Source organism: Halichoerus grypus, chromosome 5 (genome assembly GCF_964656455.1).
Source record: "Halichoerus grypus chromosome 5, mHalGry1.hap1.1, whole genome shotgun sequence".
In the NCBI taxonomy this organism is placed as follows: domain Eukaryota; kingdom Metazoa; phylum Chordata; class Mammalia; order Carnivora; family Phocidae; genus Halichoerus; species Halichoerus grypus.
The window spans coordinates 5,133,857-5,153,473 of record NC_135716.1 but is presented as its reverse complement, the minus strand read 5'-3'; the positions used below and the strand labels follow the sequence as shown (position 1 = coordinate 5,153,473).

At 50.3% G+C, this 19,617-nt stretch overlaps 1 protein-coding gene across 2 annotated transcripts in view; it reads right to left on the bottom strand.

Moving 5' to 3' along the window:
• Positions 1-13,181: 13,181 nt before the first annotated feature.
• Positions 13,182-19,617, bottom strand: part of FAM135B (family with sequence similarity 135 member B) — a 274,207-nt gene continuing 267,771 nt past the window's right edge. For both annotated transcript variants that reach the window (XM_036089386.2, XM_078071970.1), the window contains 5 exons: positions 18,608-18,705; positions 17,200-17,351; positions 15,104-15,214; positions 13,597-13,710; positions 13,182-13,395 (listed from right to left, as the gene is read on the bottom strand). In XM_036089386.2, coding sequence (XP_035945279.2) covers positions 13,190-13,395; positions 13,597-13,710; positions 15,104-15,214; positions 17,200-17,351; positions 18,608-18,705 — 681 coding nt within the window. In that variant the 3' untranslated portion in view covers positions 13,182-13,189. The remainder of the gene's footprint in view (positions 13,396-13,596; positions 13,711-15,103; positions 15,215-17,199; positions 17,352-18,607; positions 18,706-19,617) is intronic.

Sequence of the window (19,617 nt, the reverse complement as noted above, 5' to 3'; positions counted from 1 at the left end):
AGCTCAGTTCCTCTGTTGCGCATTGTATGCATGCACTCCCACATTCCAGTTCAGAACACTGTATCCTGATGCTCTTCAGGTCTCACCTCCAGCCAGCACCCGCCCCAGGCCCTTCCCTCTTCTTGTTGCACGGCGGCCCTCATCAATCCCTGGGCATGGATCCCCACACACCTGTGCCTTTGCACAGACCATTTTCTGTGACTGTACACCGTCCTCCATATCTGCCATCTGCAAAACTCTGCACCTTCATTCACGACTCAGACATACCTCACCCTCACTGCAAACTCCCTCACCCCCAGCTGCCCTTGGCATCATTGATCTTTTATGCCTCCATGTCCCGAGAGCATATTGCACTTCATATCACCTTTGATTATCTCTGGGTCTAAGTTTATCCCTCTACGTGAATAACGGGACAATAAGGAAGCACTAATATTTACAGACTCCCTCTAGAGGCAAGAATGTCAGCAATACTTTACATGTGCAAAGATTCTAGAAATGTGCATGAGTAGGGGATAGCAGTGGAGGGAGTTTAGAAAGTGTCCTTGCAAAGCACAGCAGTCCTAGCCCTGCGGATGGAGCCTGAGTTACCTGAGGTGGGACTCAGGGGGACGGGGTCCGGGAAGGGATTACCATACGTCTTTCTTTTACAGAGCTGTAGGAGCTTAGAGCTGGTGCTCCTCCTGCCTTGGCAGTAGTAGAATGTTGAGCTGAGAGATCTTGTTCAGCTCTTGCTCAGCTAGGTTAGCCTGGAGCTGTCTCAGAGATTTAAATGATATTTTGTTTAGTATTTTTAATGGGGGAGAAAATAAAGGTGTGAAGGGGTTAGGTTTAGGGGGACAGATTTGCCTTAATTTAAATGCTTGTTTCAGTGGAAAAGAAAATGGTGCAAGTTGCTTGTAGGAGTTGGGGCCCAGGAAGGAGACAGGAGGGAGCTGCTTCAGGCAGGACATTTGTCCCCTGAGCCGGGCTGAGTGCCTGGGGAGAAGGCTGCCCCCTGTCCCACCCCGGCTCTGGCACCTTGGGAGCAGCAGGACTGGGCAGGCTTGGCTCCTTATCTGGGCTCTCATGGGGGTCAGATCAGCAGGGACCCCAGAGAGAAAACTGAAGGACAAGACAAGGTCATAGGGCCAAGAAGTGGTGACCTGTTTTCCCTACAACTTTTACAAGTATGTGGCATATGCAGGTTTTTGCTGTTGTTTTACAGATGAGGAACTAGAAACCTAGAAAGGTCAATCCATGCTTTACTTCTCATTGGCATGTTCAATGGCCATTCCTTCCAGAAGTTTCCAATTTGATGGGGGAGGAGGAAGCCAAACTCTCAATAATATAAGCAAGCATTAATATTATTATCATTAGCAATGATAGTTATAAATAATAATGTTATTATATGACATGATGTGCATTCAGAGGCCAAAAGAATAAGGAAAGGAGAGGAAAAATAATTCCACCTCTGGGCCTCGGGGAAAAGTTTCTGAGGAAGGCAGGAATATAAATACCATCCTTCCTCATCTATTATGTCTGCGGTCATTGTCAGCTTCCTCAGGATGCAAGCTTCATTAAGGCAGGCATCTTGCTGGCTTTTGGCACATGATTCTCTCAGGTACTTAAAACAGAGCCTGGGACATTGCTGGTTTCAATAAATATTAGTGAAATCAGAGCGTGACTGGTTCCTGCCATTGTCCAGAGGATTTCTTTTGCCCTGCCGGAGGTAGGGGGCTCCTCCGAAATGAAAGTGGCAAACACCATCTTTCAGAGGGGAATTTGGGTGCCCCTGTCTGAGAAGGCAACTTTCTAGCTCATCACTGAACAGTTAGCTGGATGCGTTAGGACAGCAGCCTGTCCTCACACGGATGTCCTCCTGGCCCCGCCACCTGCACCCACACGCCTCTATCAGGGTGTGTGGATTGAACTGGGATAGATTCGTTCACCATGTTAATCCTAGCCCCAAATCCTAAAAAGTCATGCTGCCTTCCCTGATTCTAGCTTCCTGACTCCCATGCTCCTCTCTTGTTCTCCAAAATAAATTCCATCCTTCCATTTTCTTGCTCAGATTCCAAGCCTGCTTGTGCAACCAGGAGCAGAACCTCCAAGCCACAGCGGGAGCCCCATTTGCCGGTCTTTGGGCGCCCTCTGTAGGCCGTGTGGATCCGTCTCTGCCGCCGGCCAGCCTCAGTGTGGGAGCCTGGAGGGCGGGGGTTGGGGGGGCTCCCCACAGCCCTAGCCCTGCAGCCCCCAGAGAAATGGGAAAACGCTGGAGAGGAGCCAGGTGCTGGGGGACACAGCTGGTCAAAGACACCCAGGGAGGCAGCCAGCCATAGCAGAAAGGGCTGCAGCTTATGCCTTGGTTAGCCCAAGGTTAGGTGTTCAAATGCTCATTCATTCATTCACTCATTCACTCACTCATCACATTTTTTATTAAAGCTGCACCATGAAGCAGGGCAGAAAGCAAAAATGAATTCCTCCTTCACGGAGCTGACATTCCAGTGGGGAAAGACAATAAATAAGATAAATAAGTGAGACAGGTAGCACCTTTGGGGAAGGTTAAGTGCCAAGGAGAAAATGTGGGGCAGGAAGTGGGCTGTGAAGGGTCTGGGTCCGGCTGGGGAGCTGGAAGGCTCCACAGCAGGTGAACAGGGAAAGCGTCACTAACAGGGCAACTTTGCAGTAAAGGCCAGAGGGAAGGGAAGGAGCAGAACTTGGAAGGATGAGCGGCTAGGGCACGGCCTCCGGCCATGTGTCTGCTGGAGTCTGGAAGCAAAGGCAGAGCAGCCGTGAGCCTGAGCAGGAGAGAGAACAAGCCTCGAAGAAGGAGGTGCGCAGGGGCGGGAAGCAGATTAGGCAGCAGAAGCACAAGGGGCCAGATGTGGCAAGGTCTTATGGGTTGCTGTGAGGAGATGAAGCCCCTCAGAGACCAATTCCAAGTTCCAGTGTGAACCCAAGCACGTTGCTCAACCAGTTTCCCCGGCCATGAGACATGGAGAGTAACACTGGCTCCGAGGGTTAAGAAAGTGCCCGGCCTGCTGTCTGACACCCAGGGTGTGTCTGGTGGACGCTCTTGTCCCTGGCTGCCCATGCACATTCCCCTACAATCACATCGGTACAGTGACTTAGGATCTCTGAAATCGAAGCCTGGGGCATGTGGAGAAATTGGTTCAAACTGTCCCCCACTCCTACGTCCCGCACATCCTGCATCCGGATGCCCTCCTGCCTCCCCCTCGAGAGACTCACTGCTGTCCACCCCACCTAAGTGCTCTTCCCAGACAGCATCCGCCCCCGAAACAGTGTCTTCATTGCATCTCCACTGAAACTTGATGGAAAGAACAAGCAGACTCAGGAGGGAAGACTGGGGATGGAGTGCTGTGCTTTGCATTTGTTAGTGACATAATTTTGGTCAAACACTTGAACTCTCTGCACCTTAGTGTCTGCATCCCTCCAGCCCTGCCTTCCAGAGCCTGTGAGAGCATGAGCACCATGGAGTCTGTGATAACCCTTCCCAACACATTTGGGTTCCAGAGACTTTTTAAATGTTTGCACAAAATCAGAGCTGGATGGAGGTCTTGCCATCATCACTGATTATCATGGACACAGAGGGTTCATTCCGTAAGCCTCCCGGAGTCTCAGTTTCTTTCTGCCTCATTTGGGGCCAATCATATCTGCTCTCCCTATTGCACAGGTTTGACTCGAATCACGCATGTAAAGAACCTGTAAAAACACACAGAACATAAACTTGGGAAGAGTGTGTTTAAGCTGTGATCCTTTTTTACCCTCAGTCACATGTGTTTGAACTCCCTCCTCCGGGGGTCCTGACCTTCGCTTGGATGCAGAATCCTCTGTGCCGCCTGGGAATCCCAGGACCCTGGCTTCTTCTCCTGACTGCACAGAGACTGGAGTTAGGGATCCAAGGCAGGTCCAGGGTCTGGTCACCTTGCTGCCCTCTCCGAGATGAGCTGCCTCCTGTTAGTGCCTTTGGTGGTGACTCAGCCTGAGCAGGTGGCTTTCCTCTCCTACTGCAAAGGCCTGATGCTCACTCCGTTCTCCAGTTCAGGTTCGAGAGATAGCCTTATTGGTTTGGCTAATGTTTTCCACCCCTGTTCTGCCTGTCTGCCAGTCTATGGAAGCTCTGTCCTTGCTCCATCGTCTATCTCCGGTCCTATGAGCTGTGGCCGGTGGAGTAGGGTTAAGTGGTGTGGACACCAGACCACACCAACCATAGAACTGCCCAGGGACCCCCTTTCTGGCAGGAGCTGTAGTCATGATGGTCTCTACTGGAACAGGGTCTTGGGCGCAGCACTCATCATGGCCAACCCTTCGGTACCGCAGGAAACAAGGGACCCTCCCTCCCACAGCATCTGCCTCTGGTCCTCCAGACGGCTCGACCAAGCTCCGTGCAGAGACTGAGAATACATCCCTCCAGGGGCATTTTGAACAATCAGCTCTGATTGTTAGAAAGTCCAAGTAATCGGAGTGCCTTGAATATAGGGATGAAGACCCGGGTGGCCCGTTCACTGAACGACCCCTCCCATTCCCTGACCCCATCCTCCCAGGGTTGCATTTGGAGTTCCCTCCCTGCTCTGTTCAGCCACCCCAGGATGTCCCAGGCCCTCCCTACAGGCTGGATCCCAGAAATAACCACCTTGCTCCAAATGTCCTCTCAACACGCGTGAAAAGAATTTCCTCAGCCCTAAACACATTCCTGGTGAGTGGTCACTGTGCATCCCATAAACACAAGGTCCTGGCAAAAGAAAGTCAAAGGATTTTATTATTGTTGTTATTGATCATTTATACACATCACAAGCTACACAAAATGCCAAAGAGCAGATGTAGAAAAATAGTAGAATTATATTGGCACTATCGACTTGGTTATTACTATTGTTGTTTTGCAGACAGTGCGCAAGGCTGTGCGGGAGGTGGTGATCACTGTACACGGATATTGTCACCAGAATAGATACACATTAGGAATTCACAGTGGCATCAAGCTATACATTCAAGTTCTTTTTCAGAGAAAGGGACCATGCGAAAGACCCTGCCTCTCTTCACCTTCTACAATGTAGAAGGTCACATTTGAAAACCAAAGAAGACTGGGGTAAAATAAAATAAATTCCAGAACGCTGTGCTGTCTGATAATAGACCCACGCCACAGCCTAGCTCTCGGGGTCAGATCTGAGTGTGGCAATGCTTACGGACACCTACCGCCGTGCCTTTTATTTATTTGATCATCTACGTTGGTCTATCAATTTAAACAGATAGTTAAGACTAAGTCACGGAGCATCCAATGACTGTGGACTACAGACAAGTAATATGCCACTCAGGTGGTCTTGACAGATTGGGCTGTAAGAGGGACCATTGAGCTTCTCCTTTTGTAACTTCCCTAACTTAACACTGATCTGGGGAGGGTAGTCCCAGGGAAACTTTGAGGTCCTGCCTGAAGGGCATGGCTGACATCACTGTGGCCTCTCCCCTGGGCTGGTTTTCTGCTTCCAGACCCTGAAGGGATGTCCACACCCACATGCCAAGGATGATTTGTTTTCAGGGGCACTGGGATGATGATATTCTCAATGCTTCCTACCTGTTCTCTTGACTCATTATTCTATTTATGTGAACATCCTTCTATTAATGTGGGCATCCACTCCCCCTACTAGATTATAAATTCTTAAAGGGCAGGGTCCTGTGTGATAAATGTTTGTGGCCACTCGTGCTGCACATAGAACTGGGCAGAGACTAAACACTGTTTAAAAAGGGATGCATTCAAAAGTAAGTTACAGGAATTGGTGAATGAAGCTAAAAACACAGACTTTCATATTAAGTTACATACAGACAAGACAGTAGGTGGGACAAAGCGAGGTGCTCTCTTTAAAAGAAAAATTAAAAAAAAAAACAAGCAAAGACATATGCATATGTTATCGGACATACCTGGATGATTATTAAATTTTCTGGAACAAGAAGCATGAAGCAGGGTATTTTTCCCAGATGCAGTAAGTTTAACCTTGGGCTAAAAGGCATTTCAAGATGTCTTTTCAGTTCCATGCAATAAAAAGATCCTGAATGACATTTACAGAATCCAAACTTCCAAATGCCTTAGATGAGATGTAATATTGTTCTCGGCTGCATGTCAAGTCCCTGCCTTTTCTTAACTCTCAATTTAACAGCTATACCCTGAGCAAGAAAACAGCTTTACTCCATAGATCATCCAATTATGCACTGGATTGAGCTGAAAAAACTCCAGTTCGGTGGCTTCTGGAATCACAATGGAATGAATGTTCTGAATGCTGGAAGCTTAGGCCTGAAGTTTCATACAAGGCGATCCCCCTCAAGCCATCATGTACGAATCTCTTTGAGGCCATGTAGACAATTTCTTAGTTTATTACAAAAATTCCCTACAGCCAAATGTTTGCTACGAAGTATTCCTAGGCTACCCACCCTCCAATTTTTAAAAACCTGCTCTACACAGGCGCTTTTCCAGACCCTCTATTTTTCCCTCTTTCATCTGTACTTACCCCCCAACTCTCTAAGTACTTTCAGATCTATTTCACAGCTAAGGAAACTTGACCCTATCCCTGCTGGTTTCAAAGCACGCCCCAGGGGTACCATGGCTCTTCCCATGTAAACACCTCCCAGTGTCATATCTGATCTCATGAAACTACTTGCCTCTGGCAGATTCAGAAGGTTACAGGGGAAACACAGACCAAGGTCAAACCCTTCCTGCAACAGAATCAGCTATGGTGGAGAACAAACTGTGAGCTCTCAAAGAGGAACTGACCCCCCCCAGAAAATACTTGCTGAACCCCAACTCTGTGCCAGGCAACGGGGAGAGCAGCAGGGAACACTGATCATGAACACGTCGTTCCCTCTCTCAAAAACTACATGAACGCATGTGGGAGACCTACAAGGACAGATGCAACATTGCTACAGTGAGAAAGGACTGGTTCCTGGAACCCTAAGAAGACTTGTCTCTGATGGCGGGACAAGGAGCCCAGACTCATCCCGAAGCCGGAATGTATGGGCCACGCAGCGTTTAGTGCATGCTTGAAGCTCACAACACAGGGGATTGATTCCTGGATGGATATTCCAATGTGGGAGCAGCAGAAAGAGGCAGGAGGTGTAAATGGAAGTGGTCTAGAGCAGCTGTGGAAGGGGAGGCATCGTGGTTGAGGGAAAGTGGCTTCGGGCTAGCAGGACTAAGAGAGCCTTGAGACACAGTGATTGCGGAGCACAGACAGCCAGCCAACCGCCGGACCATGCTTCCTGACCAGGCTTTCCAAAACCACCTTTGTCATGGAATTATGTCTTCTGCCATCTGATTGCTGGTTATGAAGGTGTCTCTCGTATAGCAATGTGTTATACTAGAAAGCTCACGAGGTTGTGGTTTAGATGATGAAGACAACCTGGCATGGATTTGAACAAGATGTGTGACTTTCGTGATTTATGAACTTCTCTAGTTTGGAGGAATCATAGCCTAACAGATAAAATGGGAGGCCCAGGGAACAAACCTGGATTCCACCTTTGTGAAACTGTGTGACCTTCATCAAGTTACTTGCCTTGTACCAGCATCGTTTGTATGCTATGTGGCTTTTTTTTTTAAAGATTTACTTATTTATTTGAGAGAGAGAGAGGGAGAGAGAACAGGCATGTGCGAGCAGGGGGAGGGGCAGAGAGAGGGAGAAGCTCAAGCAGATTCTGTGCTGAGCGAGGAGCCTGATGCAAGGCTCAATCTCACGACCCTGAGATCAAGACTTGAGCCGTCATCAAGAGTCCAACTCTTAACCAACTGAGCCACCCAGGTGCCCCCGTTGTGCGGCTTTTAAAGATGAAATGAAATCATACATGCAGAAGACCTCGCCAACCGAAGTTGAGCATTACGTGCTGTTTCTATTCCTTTGCTCCTTCATTTGTTAAAAAGGAGGCAAATGAGAACTGAGGTTTACCTCCACAAGCTCTGAATCCATGATGAACCAAGAATGCTTGAGTCTGAGGACTGTTTCAAAGCCATATAATCATAACCACTTCCATGAAATGAAAACAAAAACACATTCTGTACTTTACAAATATGGGAAACAACCTGTTTTAGAGATTAACAGAGCATAACCCAGTGGCATCCCCACATTCCCATTTGGTCCAGAAGTCCAGCTCTACATACTGGGGACATTCCTTTGTGTGACAGAAGGCACTGGGGCCCTAGTCCCTAAAATTAAAATTGGTGTACAGAGTTTAGCCCACTGGAAAGGAGAGCATATTACCACCATTCCACATGAAAAGATGTGGGAAGGGCTCAGCTCTGTTTACAATGGTTTTCAATGGTGTTTTCTACTGAGACATCTCTAGCATTATGTGTAATGCTGAGGTACCATGGATAAAGCCAAAAAAGGGTAAAGAAAAAGTAACAGAACTAAATTAAAAAAACAAAAGGAAAGGAAAGGAGGAAGGGACACATAAAGACTTTGTAATGTCACTGCAGTGCACTCCTGTTTTGTGATATGTGAATGGAGCCCCGTATGGATAAGTGGAGGTTGGAAGAGCAAAGCTCAAGATGCTAACCATCAGACAGAGTCTGGATTAAACATGCAGTGTTCCTCTTACGATGCTGAGGTCCCATGGCTTTCATTTCACAACTAACAGCTAAAAATAAAACATTTTATGTTATTATCCTTCCAGATCCTGTTTAGGATTATGTGATTTATGGTACTAGCTCTTTAGTCTAGTACAGTAACAAGCACAAAATAGGTGCTCAATAAAGCATGGGAAGAATAAGCAAATGACAAAAATAGGAAACAACGACATGAAACTGGTCCAGATGTTAGCTTATGGTGCTTGGCTCAATCCGCTGAAGACTGACACACATCCTCCCTAAGGGTGTTGGAACGGATACCTTGCAAGAACAAAGTAAGCAAGCACAACACTTCCTCTATGTGTCATCGCCATTCTTTTTTACACAACCCACACAACTGTACGGAGCCTCCCTTGTTATTGCCGACACTCAGAAGGATACTCCATGAAACCCAAACAAGCCACACAGCAAAAGAGAAGTGACAATTACGTCTGGGGGCTTGCAAATACCTTAGAGCAGACTTTCAGCTCAATGGGCATGTCTTGGAGGGTGCCATCATCTCACACAAACAAGGGCTCACCAAATACTCTGTCCCGTCCTAGCACTTTTACATGTTTTTATTCTTCACAGGAAAACCTGGGTCACACGCTACCATTTCTAGTTTGTTCCTTCCCATTCACACACTGCGTTGGCCCCTCTGCAAACCCCACAGGCTCCTCTCGCGGATCCTTCCGAACCTGGCCTTTGCCATCTCACCATGCCCGTGACTTTCTGCGCGCCCCCTACCCCTCTCATGCATTCTCCATCGGCGGTCTGCCTATTTGCTTTGGCTTTGTGACCGATCCCCGGCTCGTGGCCGGCTGTGAGGGAATGTCCGTGACTGAATGAGGGACCGTAGCTCTGAGCACGTTACTTCAACCTGCTGGGGCTGCACACTGCCCAGCTGTCAACGGAGAAGCAGGTTCTTCGCCCACATACACACACAGTCAAGAGCAGTTAGTGCGGTCACCCCAAACACCCCTGCACGCATCTCACCCGATGGCTTCCATGCACAGAAAGAAAAATAAAAAAATAAGAAAATAGTAACAGTCGTGCTAATTGCAGTAATTTTAACCAAATGGCCATTCCCTCTTCATGGCTGTGTATGTGATGCCCTCTGCTCTGGCTTTTCTCGGTGAGAAGCAGGGAAGACATGTCCACAGTGTCATCGGAAGTGAGTGGGGGCGGGCACGTGTGGTCCTGGGCTTTTCCGCAGACAGAGGGTCAGGTCTGTCTTACGAGCTAACCCAGGAGAAGGATGTGAATGCAGGGGGTTGGCAGAGACCCGCTTCTGAGAGGACATTCTCCTACTAGTGGGAACGAGGGGAATCTCCCCCGAGAGAGAGTCCCGCATGGAGGCTGAGCTCTCACACCTCTGCCCTGTCGCTCTGACCCCAGCATGGTCTCCATCCGCCTGTCCAGTGTGCCGGAGGTCCAGCTCTCCCTCATCGAGGCTCTCAGTCATTCTGTTCCCTGTCCAGGGGGTTCCCTGTCACCCGCGCTCACCAGGCCCACCCTGACTCGGCCCTGGTGTCTGGGCGTAGATGTCCTCTTGCAGAGGCTTCTTCAGACACCACACATCTCCAGTGCAGGCTGCATGACCCTCCTCTGAGCACACTCTTGAGCCCGTCCTCTGGGTGGTGCCCACCTCCTTCACCTTCCCATTTGACCAGACTGCGAGCTGCTCAATTTGACCTGTCCATCCCTGGCACAGCAGACCCTCCATACAGATTTGCTGAATGAATGAATGAATGAATGAATGAACAAAAGAACGAAAGAACAAAAGAACTGCCTCGCCAAAGCCCTCCTTCATCACAAGGTTGCCTCTCCCTTGGGCTCTCTGAGGGCGGGGACTGCACCTTCGATCCCTGTGCTCCCACCAGGCATGGAGGGAAGTCGCTCGGCAGACACCTGTGGACTGTGGGCGCAAGCAGGAGCCTCTCCTCTCTGCAGCCTCTCCCCGGGCTCAGAGCCCTCCAGCGCCTTCACCCTGCCATCGAGGTATGAGTTTGGCCCCCAGGGGACTTTTGGTTCCCATCTACTTCTTGGCTCTATTTGGCTTGTGAACAACGGATTCCAATTGATCTCAGGAGTAGCAATCTTTACTTCTAACTACTTCTGAGAAACTTAACCAACCGTAAAAACAAGAAACAAAAATGATGCTAAGAATGAAAACATACTAGACCATTATCTTGGCAGGCATTTTGTTTATAATTTTTATAATAAATAATATAATGTCCCTGTTTTACATTTTATATATATATTTATGTATATATATATTAGATATCTATACTTCATTAGAAAGAGACATAAAAAAGCCTTTTCAAATGAGGCATGACACGCAACACTGAACACTCTTATTTACAATATAGAGATGTACTTTCTACACAATAGATTGGATGCTCAGAGGCCAGAGAGGGTTTACAAAGACAGCAGATCACCCCTATAAAAAAGGGGCACACCATGCAGCTGGACGTTTATTGCCATGAGTTCTATGTCCAGACAGCATATTGAAGTTAAAAATGGCATCTGGTTATTGGAAAAGACGATGGTCATTGGATTCACCCTGGCTCTGGCTACACGGTCTTGCAAATGACCAGGGAATGACAAACTTTGCTGATGGGTATCAGAAACACAAAATGATATGCTTTCATCGGAGGGGCAGGGCTCCTCATTTGGCCAAAAAGGAGAAGTTGCCACAAACGTATGGTCCTGCGCTGAGCACGAACACGCGTCTAGACCAGGAAACACATCATGGGCTCCACTGCAGGAACCGATTCCTGGTGGGTTATCCTGCGGATCGGTCCTATTCATGAGTAACCAGTCTCTGTCCAGCAGGAACTTGGAAAAAGACCCATGGGACTTACTGGTCCCATATGGGTGAAGCCTAGGATATAATGAAAGTTCACAGGAGACCCACAGAGAAACCCTAACTCCACTGTATGTGAGTCTGCCTCTGAGGCTCATTCATCTCCATCCCCGCCTTCTTTCACGAGAAATCCATGGGTCTCCTGTCCTGCGAAGCTGCCTACGTACCTGGACTGGTTTCTCATGGTCTACCTTTGTTTTGCAAAGTCACACTGTTACGTGCGAGTACAATTCTCAGATGAGCCAAGATTTACTTGGTTTTAGGACCATGGCACTGGTGAGCGAAGGTCATGGTCCAGGCGCTGGGACCAGGAATCTGGTCCCAGAGGAGTTTCCGAAACATGTGAGAAGGGGGTTTTGCAGAAACAGGAGCTTCTACCTCCTCCAGATGGGTCTCCTGTGTTAGTCATCCTTCCTGTCCTGGTTCGCGCCTTCCCTCAGTGTGACTAGGTGATTCTCCAGGCTTCCTTTAGGCCAAGAGTGGACTCAGTCTCTGGGACCCTATCAAATAGCCTGGCAATTTTCAAAACTCCCCTTAAGTGACTTACCAGTAACAATTTAAGCTGGGTCCTCGATCTGGCTGTGGTCCTCCTTTCTGATCTGTTGTCCCTGCTGTTTATTGGTTTTTATCAATGGTGACCTCTCCTAGCCCTTTATTTTCCTAAGGCAAGAAGACATTTCTATTGAAAGATAGCCAGCACCTTCTTAGAGCTCCCCTGAGGTTTAATCCAGCACTCCTCCGTTTAGATGTTTCTCCTTCCACGGAGAGGAGAAGCAGCTGGTCACGTTAATGGTTTTATTTGTATTTATTTATTTATTTTTTTTGCAATTGCATCAAATGCTAACGTAGCATTTCTTTGGAAGAATACCAGCAGGAGCTTCCTATCAGCCTGTGCATCCATCTCAGTGCCCCCTTCTAAATTTAATCTAAGTCCGTTTTCCCCAAGGACAGAGATTTAAGCATTCACAAAAATAATTTGTGGGCCACGGCTCTGCCTAGACAGTGCGGAGGAGTAGGTGAAGCAAAAGGGTTCACCACGTTCCCTCTAGTTGTTTTTCTTTGTAACAACCCTGCATTTATCAGGAGCATCGCCTTTCTCCCCCCACACACCTTAAATCGCCCCACCCCTTGCTGTTCATAAACTAGAATTGGAGTGTACAAAGCATTCCTTTGCCCCCTGTTGAGAAAACATGAGAGAATGATCGTGTGGGCATCACGTTGTCTTGAGCAAGTGGCACATTGGAATCTATTAAGGGTTATATTTACACGAATATGTCCCACTTCCACACAGAGGTTCACCTGAGTTCTGAAATGCTTGTATGCACTTAATTTAATCAGAATGATAAAGCTTATGAGCTAGGAACATACCGGACAGATCTGGGGAAACTGGAGCGGACTCGGTGAGCCCGCGCTGGGGGAAAAGGTGGGCTCACCGACCCCAAGGACTCTGTTTCTTTATTTTGTCATATTTCTCCTAGAAAGCATCTTGAAAGAGACTCCAGGTGGTCGGACACGTTCGGGCAACGTCTCGCCAGGTGACACTACCGTGGAGGGGTTCAGCTTTCCCAAATCGCCTCCGAAACGGAAGCACCTGGGACGGCCGCCCCCCCCCCCCCCCCTCCTGGCCTCGGCACCTGCCTCTCCGGGCTCCGTCTGGAGTGGCAGAGGGCTGCGAAGGAGGTCCAGGCTAAAGCGCGCTCAGGGGTCGCTAAGCCTCCGCGGCCCCCCGCCCCCCGCCGCTACTTGAAGTAGTTGAGCCCCGCCACCAGGAAGAACTTCTCGAGGAAGAGCTCGGAGTCCAGCACGGCGATGTGCGCGGCCCGGCCGATCAGGGCGTTGGCAGTGTTGGGCAGCGCGTGGAACACGTTGTGCCGGATTAAAGTGCAGTCCTTGGCGTCCAGCAGGGGGCGCAGGAGGTTGTTGATCATCTCCGCGTACACGGGCCCTGGGGGAGGGGGGCGCAGGTGAAGCCCCAGCAGAAAGGGGCCGGCGGGATCCGGAGAAAAGCTCCGGGTGTGCCCGGCGGGCCAGCCCCTGTGCCCTCGTAGGCACTGGCAATTTCTCGAATTTACTTGTGCTTTTTAAATCAGAAAGTCGGTAAAAAAATAAAAAATAATAATAATAATAATAATTAAATGTGGCTTACCTGTGTGTCTGTCTTTGAGGGCAGTTTTACACATTTCGATCCTGGCTGAATGAAATGGCACATAGCGATCTTGGGGAGAAGCCACGAGCACGACATTTTTGAAATACTGCAGACCTGCAACGAGCCAGGAGGGTGCTTGTTACCGGGTCGGGTGGTACTAGGACACCCCCAGCTCTGCACACGGAGCACAGAGAGGGGAAGGGGGAAGACCAGCTAGCTGTGGCATTGTGGGTTTTGCAGTGTCGCTTCCGTATCTCAGAGAGAAGGTGCAGCCCTGTTCTCCTCGGCCACAGAAGCTAAAGAGACGCGGGGGGGCAAGCTCCTCTCGACGGGGGGAGGGAGCAGCACGCAGGTGACAAAGGGGCCTTTCTGGGTGGCAAGCGCTAAGGAGTCCATGAGGAATAAAGCAAGGACTCTGCTCCTCCTTCTCAACAATGGGGACAGCTCCTAACTGCAGGGCTCATCCTGTCCCCGATGGAGGAAAACGGCCTCCGAACGTGCCTCCCTGCCTGCAGCTGTAGACAGGGAGGCTAAACAGCACGGCACGGACCTGCGTCCTCAGAGCCCAGCACGGGCCTGCAGACAGACACTGCAGCGTGCCCCCCAGGCCCTCTGCCTGCACGGCCCTCAGCCCCGTGCCCCTGCACCCCGGTGGGACCTCTGGCCTCCCAAGACCACCTGCTGGGGGCCAGCCTGCCTCAGTGACTGGCGGACGCAGGGCAGGGCTATGAAGACCAGCCCCTCACCCTACTCTGCGAGGTCGCCCCAGCTCCTGGGCTCTCTGCGGTGACCACACTGCCCTCCAGCTTCCCCTCTGCCCAATCCTCCTCCCTCTTTTCCCCCTGGGGGACTCCTGAAAGCTCAGCTTGGCACAGAGACACACTGGGTAAGGACTTGCCTGGGTCTCATGTTCAGAGAGGTGGAGGGATGTCAGCGGGGGTGGTGTTCATAGGATGATGGAGACGGTGACATGGGACAGAGGCTGGACACACAGACCACTGCTACCCTCTGCTTGTTCCCACAGCACAGGCAGGGTCTCCAAGAGCCCTGTGCACTTGCCATCACAGCGTGGGTGAAGGCGTGACTTCAGCCCTGCCTGGGAAGGACCCCCGTCTCCCCCTGCGGTATCAACCTAAATGAACGGTGCACACCTGCCCCTTTTGTGGGTGGATCTGTACCTGGGAAGGAGCAGTGTGTGGGCACGCAGCGTGTGGGCTTGCGATCAGGGCATTGAAAGCTTGGCGGGAAGGAGAAGCTACAGCTTCTGCGTGTAGAGGTGGTCTCTACGCACACCTTGGCGCACCTGGGACGCCCTTCTCGGGAGCAGCTGAGTTCGGGGGTAGCTGGCAGCCTCCCTGTGAGCGGAAGAGTCTGTGCACGCTGCACCTCCTGACTAAACCCTTCCCTGAGCGCATCGACGCAGTGGTGGAGCGATTTGGGGTCTCAGGGCTGCACCTCCAGCTCACACTTGTGACCACAGCAGCATGCCGCGGAGGAAGGCGCTCACCTGTTTTCTGGCTTAGTTGGTAGAGGAAACATTTGCGCAGATCAGCGTTATCCCTGAAGGTCAGCTGCAGAAGGGACCCGGATTTCTTTAATTTCTGCATAAGCCACAAGCCTAGAAAGACCAAAATGAAACAGAACAAAAATCAAAAATATAACCTAAAGAGAGCAAAAATAATTGGGGAGAGATTAATATGAAACTGTGGTTTTTAGTTAATTTTAATATAAGAGAGTAATAGGCACTTCAACAAATTCTTAGGAAGTTAGAGGAAAATTTTTATGATGTACTTGTGGCAGGGATATAAAATCATCCTGCAAAATGATATTGTGACTGGCATTAGGAGTCATGATACTTCTGTACCCTTTGACCCATTCGACCTCGCCTCATAAATCCAGCCTAAGGAAGCAATCCCAAACACAAAGCCGTATATATGGATGCTCCTTACAGATCTGCGTCGCATGGAGAAAAACTGAAAGAACCTTCCACTTCAGAGTCCATCCCTGACCCTGGTTACACCAGCACCAATGCTGAGGAGTATTGCGTCACCACGACAAAAGTGAGTGTGACAAAAATGCAAGGAAATGAATGCAATATAGTTCTTTTTGTCATGTCGCAAGATTATAAGTATGAAAAAGGTTAGATGTGGTTTCAATCATGTGTTTCTGTCCAGTGATGGCTTCCCTGGTTTGTGGGGACAGAGAGAATGGCAAAGGAATGGTCTTCCACTTGTTATGACCAACATTTCAAATAATGTCCTTAAAATAACCTAAAGGCAGACAAAGAGCTCTGACCTGCCTCAGTGAGGAAGGCAAGCAGCCCAGTCTGCCCGGGGTGTCAGGCAAGTTCAGGGTGCAGGGGCTGGGAGACAGGCAGGGAGTGGGAGCTTACTGGGGTGGTCCAGATGCCACCTAATGGACTGGGGGCAATCAGGGACCACTGAAGTCTTTGTTAGGAGTACGATTTAATAAACTAGTTGTTATTCCATGAGACCTGACGCCCTCCCTGGGCTGCCATGGTGGTGGCTCCTACAGAGACCAGCATGTCACGGGAGGCCCTTCATCATCAGGCTTTGGCTGAGCACTTCATGGTCATCTTCTGTTCCTCTAGCTCAGCCTGTATTCCTGTCATAAAAAGCCACCTGTCGCCTGCTTCTATGTTATTATACATACTGTTTTCTTCTGCACAAAACACTTGTCCCACCATTCACTATCTTAGAAATTCTGCTCATTGTCCAAGATTCATTGAGCCTTGCTTCTTTACTCTCCATGGTGTTCCTAACCTGACAGGAAATTTTGAGGGCCTCAAAGCTGCAGGCCGTGTCATTCCATTCCGGCAAGAAGTACAGAATCCGGCTCTGGCTGACCTCCCATACATGTTAGTCAACTTCTTCCTTCCTTTTCCTGCTTAATCTTCGACAATTCTGATACACACACACACACACACACACACAGAAATAATATACACATTTATAGATATGCATATCTACACACATACATATACCTAAAGATCATAAACGCATCCATACATATACACAAGCAGACATACATACACACACTAACTCCATTTTAAAAATACTCTTATTTTTAAATAAGAATAGTCTAAGTTGCGTAGGGATGAAAATGTCTTGGCCAGAGTCGTCCCCCAGGTGTCTGGGTCAGAACTCAGCCTCCGGCTCGCCATGGCAGGGCCGTGGTTCAAGGCCCATTGCCGCAGGCTGAGTGAAGGTGCCCATGAAGCAGGACCTCCTCCAGGCTGCGAGGAATACACTTCTGTTGTCTGAAGTCACGCAGTCCATGGCGATTCCTTACAGCAGCCTGAGCAGACCGAGACGCCCCTGCTCCCTCCTCCCCACTCCTGTGCCTGCTCGATCTTGTCCAGTCAGGACCCCAGGGCATCACCCTTCCGTTCACAGACGAGATCTCGGTGGCATCTAGTCTGATCACTGGACTCACACGGGAGAGGCCCTCTTTCTCTTTGCTCAGCGTCCCATGAAGAGCCTCCAAACCACAAGATTCCATCAAGAAGAACCTCTGCTGGGCTTTCATCTTCCCTCTGCCCGGAATGGACTGTGAGGAGGGACGGGCTCGGGGGAGTCTTACCTGTACTAACCAGGGTGCTGTTGTTGTAGAGTGTCCCCAGGTGAGGCCCAGACAGCGACAGGAATGTGTGGAGTTTGTTGAGGTAATACCGAAACCGGGGCCGCGTGAGGACCGACCGGATGATGATGTTGCCAAGGGAATGGCCGATGAAGCTGTTAGGACAGAACAGAACCGCACGTGAGCGTGGCCGTGGGAGGCCAGCTGGTGCACTGGGGAGCACCGAGGGGTCCCGCCATCCCCCACCCTGACTCAGGGGATCTGGCAAAGCAAATGGGGGCTGCCAGCCCACCCTCCCTGGGTTTCCAGCCTCTGGCCACAGTGAGCTTGAGACAGAGACCTAGGGCACGAGGCCTCTGCCGCCCGGTGTGGTCCTAAGAGAAGCTCGGGCGTGTGGCCGGGCTCTGAGTTCTGAGAGCAGCCCCGCCTGTGGTCTGTGTCTCATCTCCAGCCGCTGGGGGGCCCTAGCCATTCCCAGGATGAAACCCCACTTCCTTGGCCTGGCTGATGAGGCCGCTCACGACCTGACGTTTGACTCCCTCTGCGATTTTATTCATTGCCCACCATCCCTGCAAATGTAAGGAGTCGCCCGCTGCCGGCCCGCGCCACTGGATGCCCCTCCTGCATGCTCTGCTCCAGTCACACTGTGACTCACACATCTGAGGACCCAACGCAGCGTTATTTTCAAACTGAATACCTGTTTATGGAAACCCTATTACATGAGGGTCCATGGCTCTGCTCATGGTGAGCACAAAACAGGCCGAGAAAGGAAATGAACATTTGTCTATGAAATGGCTTTACCTAGCTTTTCACTCCATCTCCATAGGCCTCTCCCTTCTCATTTGTCAAATAAAGAACAGATATTTTATCTCTGGGGCCTCAAAGGACTGAGGCATGTGGCCTCACCGCTCTGTCCACATACTGCAAGCACACAAAAAACACAAGCCATTGGCTCTCGCCTAAATCAGGAAACATTCCGGCCAAGCTCATTTCAGAGTGGAAGGACTGAATGAGTGTGGACTGAAGTCCTCTTATGGGGCAGGTGATGCATTCTGCTGTTCCCCACCAGATGCTGGTGCTTATCCCACCTAGCAGGCGCGGAAATGGAGGCTCAGAGGTTTAGAAAGCCTGAGAGAGGCTGCATGGTAGAGTCAGTCCTCAGATGTGTGAGTGTTAGAAGAGCAATTCAAACCTAGGGGTCTGTGTTGAAGTCCAGTTCCCTTTCTACTGAGCTATGAAATGCTCCTTTTCCGCCACTCACTCCTGCTCTGAAAGTCACCTACTCCAGTAAGTCACAAGTTAGCTTCTGAAGGTTGTAGACAGAAGGCAGCATGCTGAACTTGTCTACAACCAACACCCAGAAATGCCTTTCCTCTTCCCCCAGCATTAACTACCTGTGGTTTCCTTTTACCTAATTCGGGATATGGAGAGGTTGTACAACTGGATGTGCTGAATGATCTCATCCAACAACCGATCCGTCATGGTATCAAAATCCGCAAATGTGTCCATCTGGAAGAAGAGAGAGGGAACGGGTGTAGGTTGGGTGGGGTCACAGCAAGGCCAGGCTCTGTGCACAAGCCCGCCTTCTTCCATGGTGGCACATTCTGGGAGTGTGCCTAAGCCCGACGTTGGGGTAACAGGTGGGGGTTCAGCACCAAGGAAAGGGGCCCATAGACTGGGGCTCTCAGGAAGAGGCTCAGGACGCTGGAGAATCCTGTCAGAAGGCTGGCTGGAAACCGATGGGAGAAGCTGGTGGGCAAGAGCAGCAGGTCCATGGCACCGACGGACACGTCATCACGCGCCAGGGGCCGCACCTGCCTGCGGCCTGCCGGCCCCACGGTACCGGGAGGAACTGGGCTCTAAGGGTGAGCCCGTGCCCCCAGGACTCACACCCAAGCCCGCCCGGCCCCGAAACCCTGCTGTCTTCCCAGCACAGCCTCGGGACTGCGCGACCAGGCCACGTCCAGAGCAGGTTCCAAAGCCATCCGTGACTCAGCAGGGATGGTCAGAGGATGCATGCAGAAAAGGAAGAGGAGGAACATCAGATGTGACCTTGAAAATCTGGAAGGGCAGACATGAGGAAGACATACTAGATTGGTAGATATGCCTTCAAGGATGAACTTTTGGAAACCGATGGGAACCACAGGGAGAGAGATTTGGGGCCAACATAAAAGACACTTTCTCATAAGTGGAGTTGTCCTTCAGGGTCGTGGGCTACCTGGAACTGTGCTGAGTGCCAAGCTACAAAGGTGGACAAGGGGACTCATGAGCATTCATCAGGGTGGGGAAGAAGGCGTGAAGAGGGGGTCTGTGGCTCACTGTCACCTGCCACTCAACGGTCCTAGAGACACCACAGAGATGGAGCACTCCGGTCACTTCTCAGTGTCCACGGAGTAAGAGAGACCCATGCTTGCAGGCCAG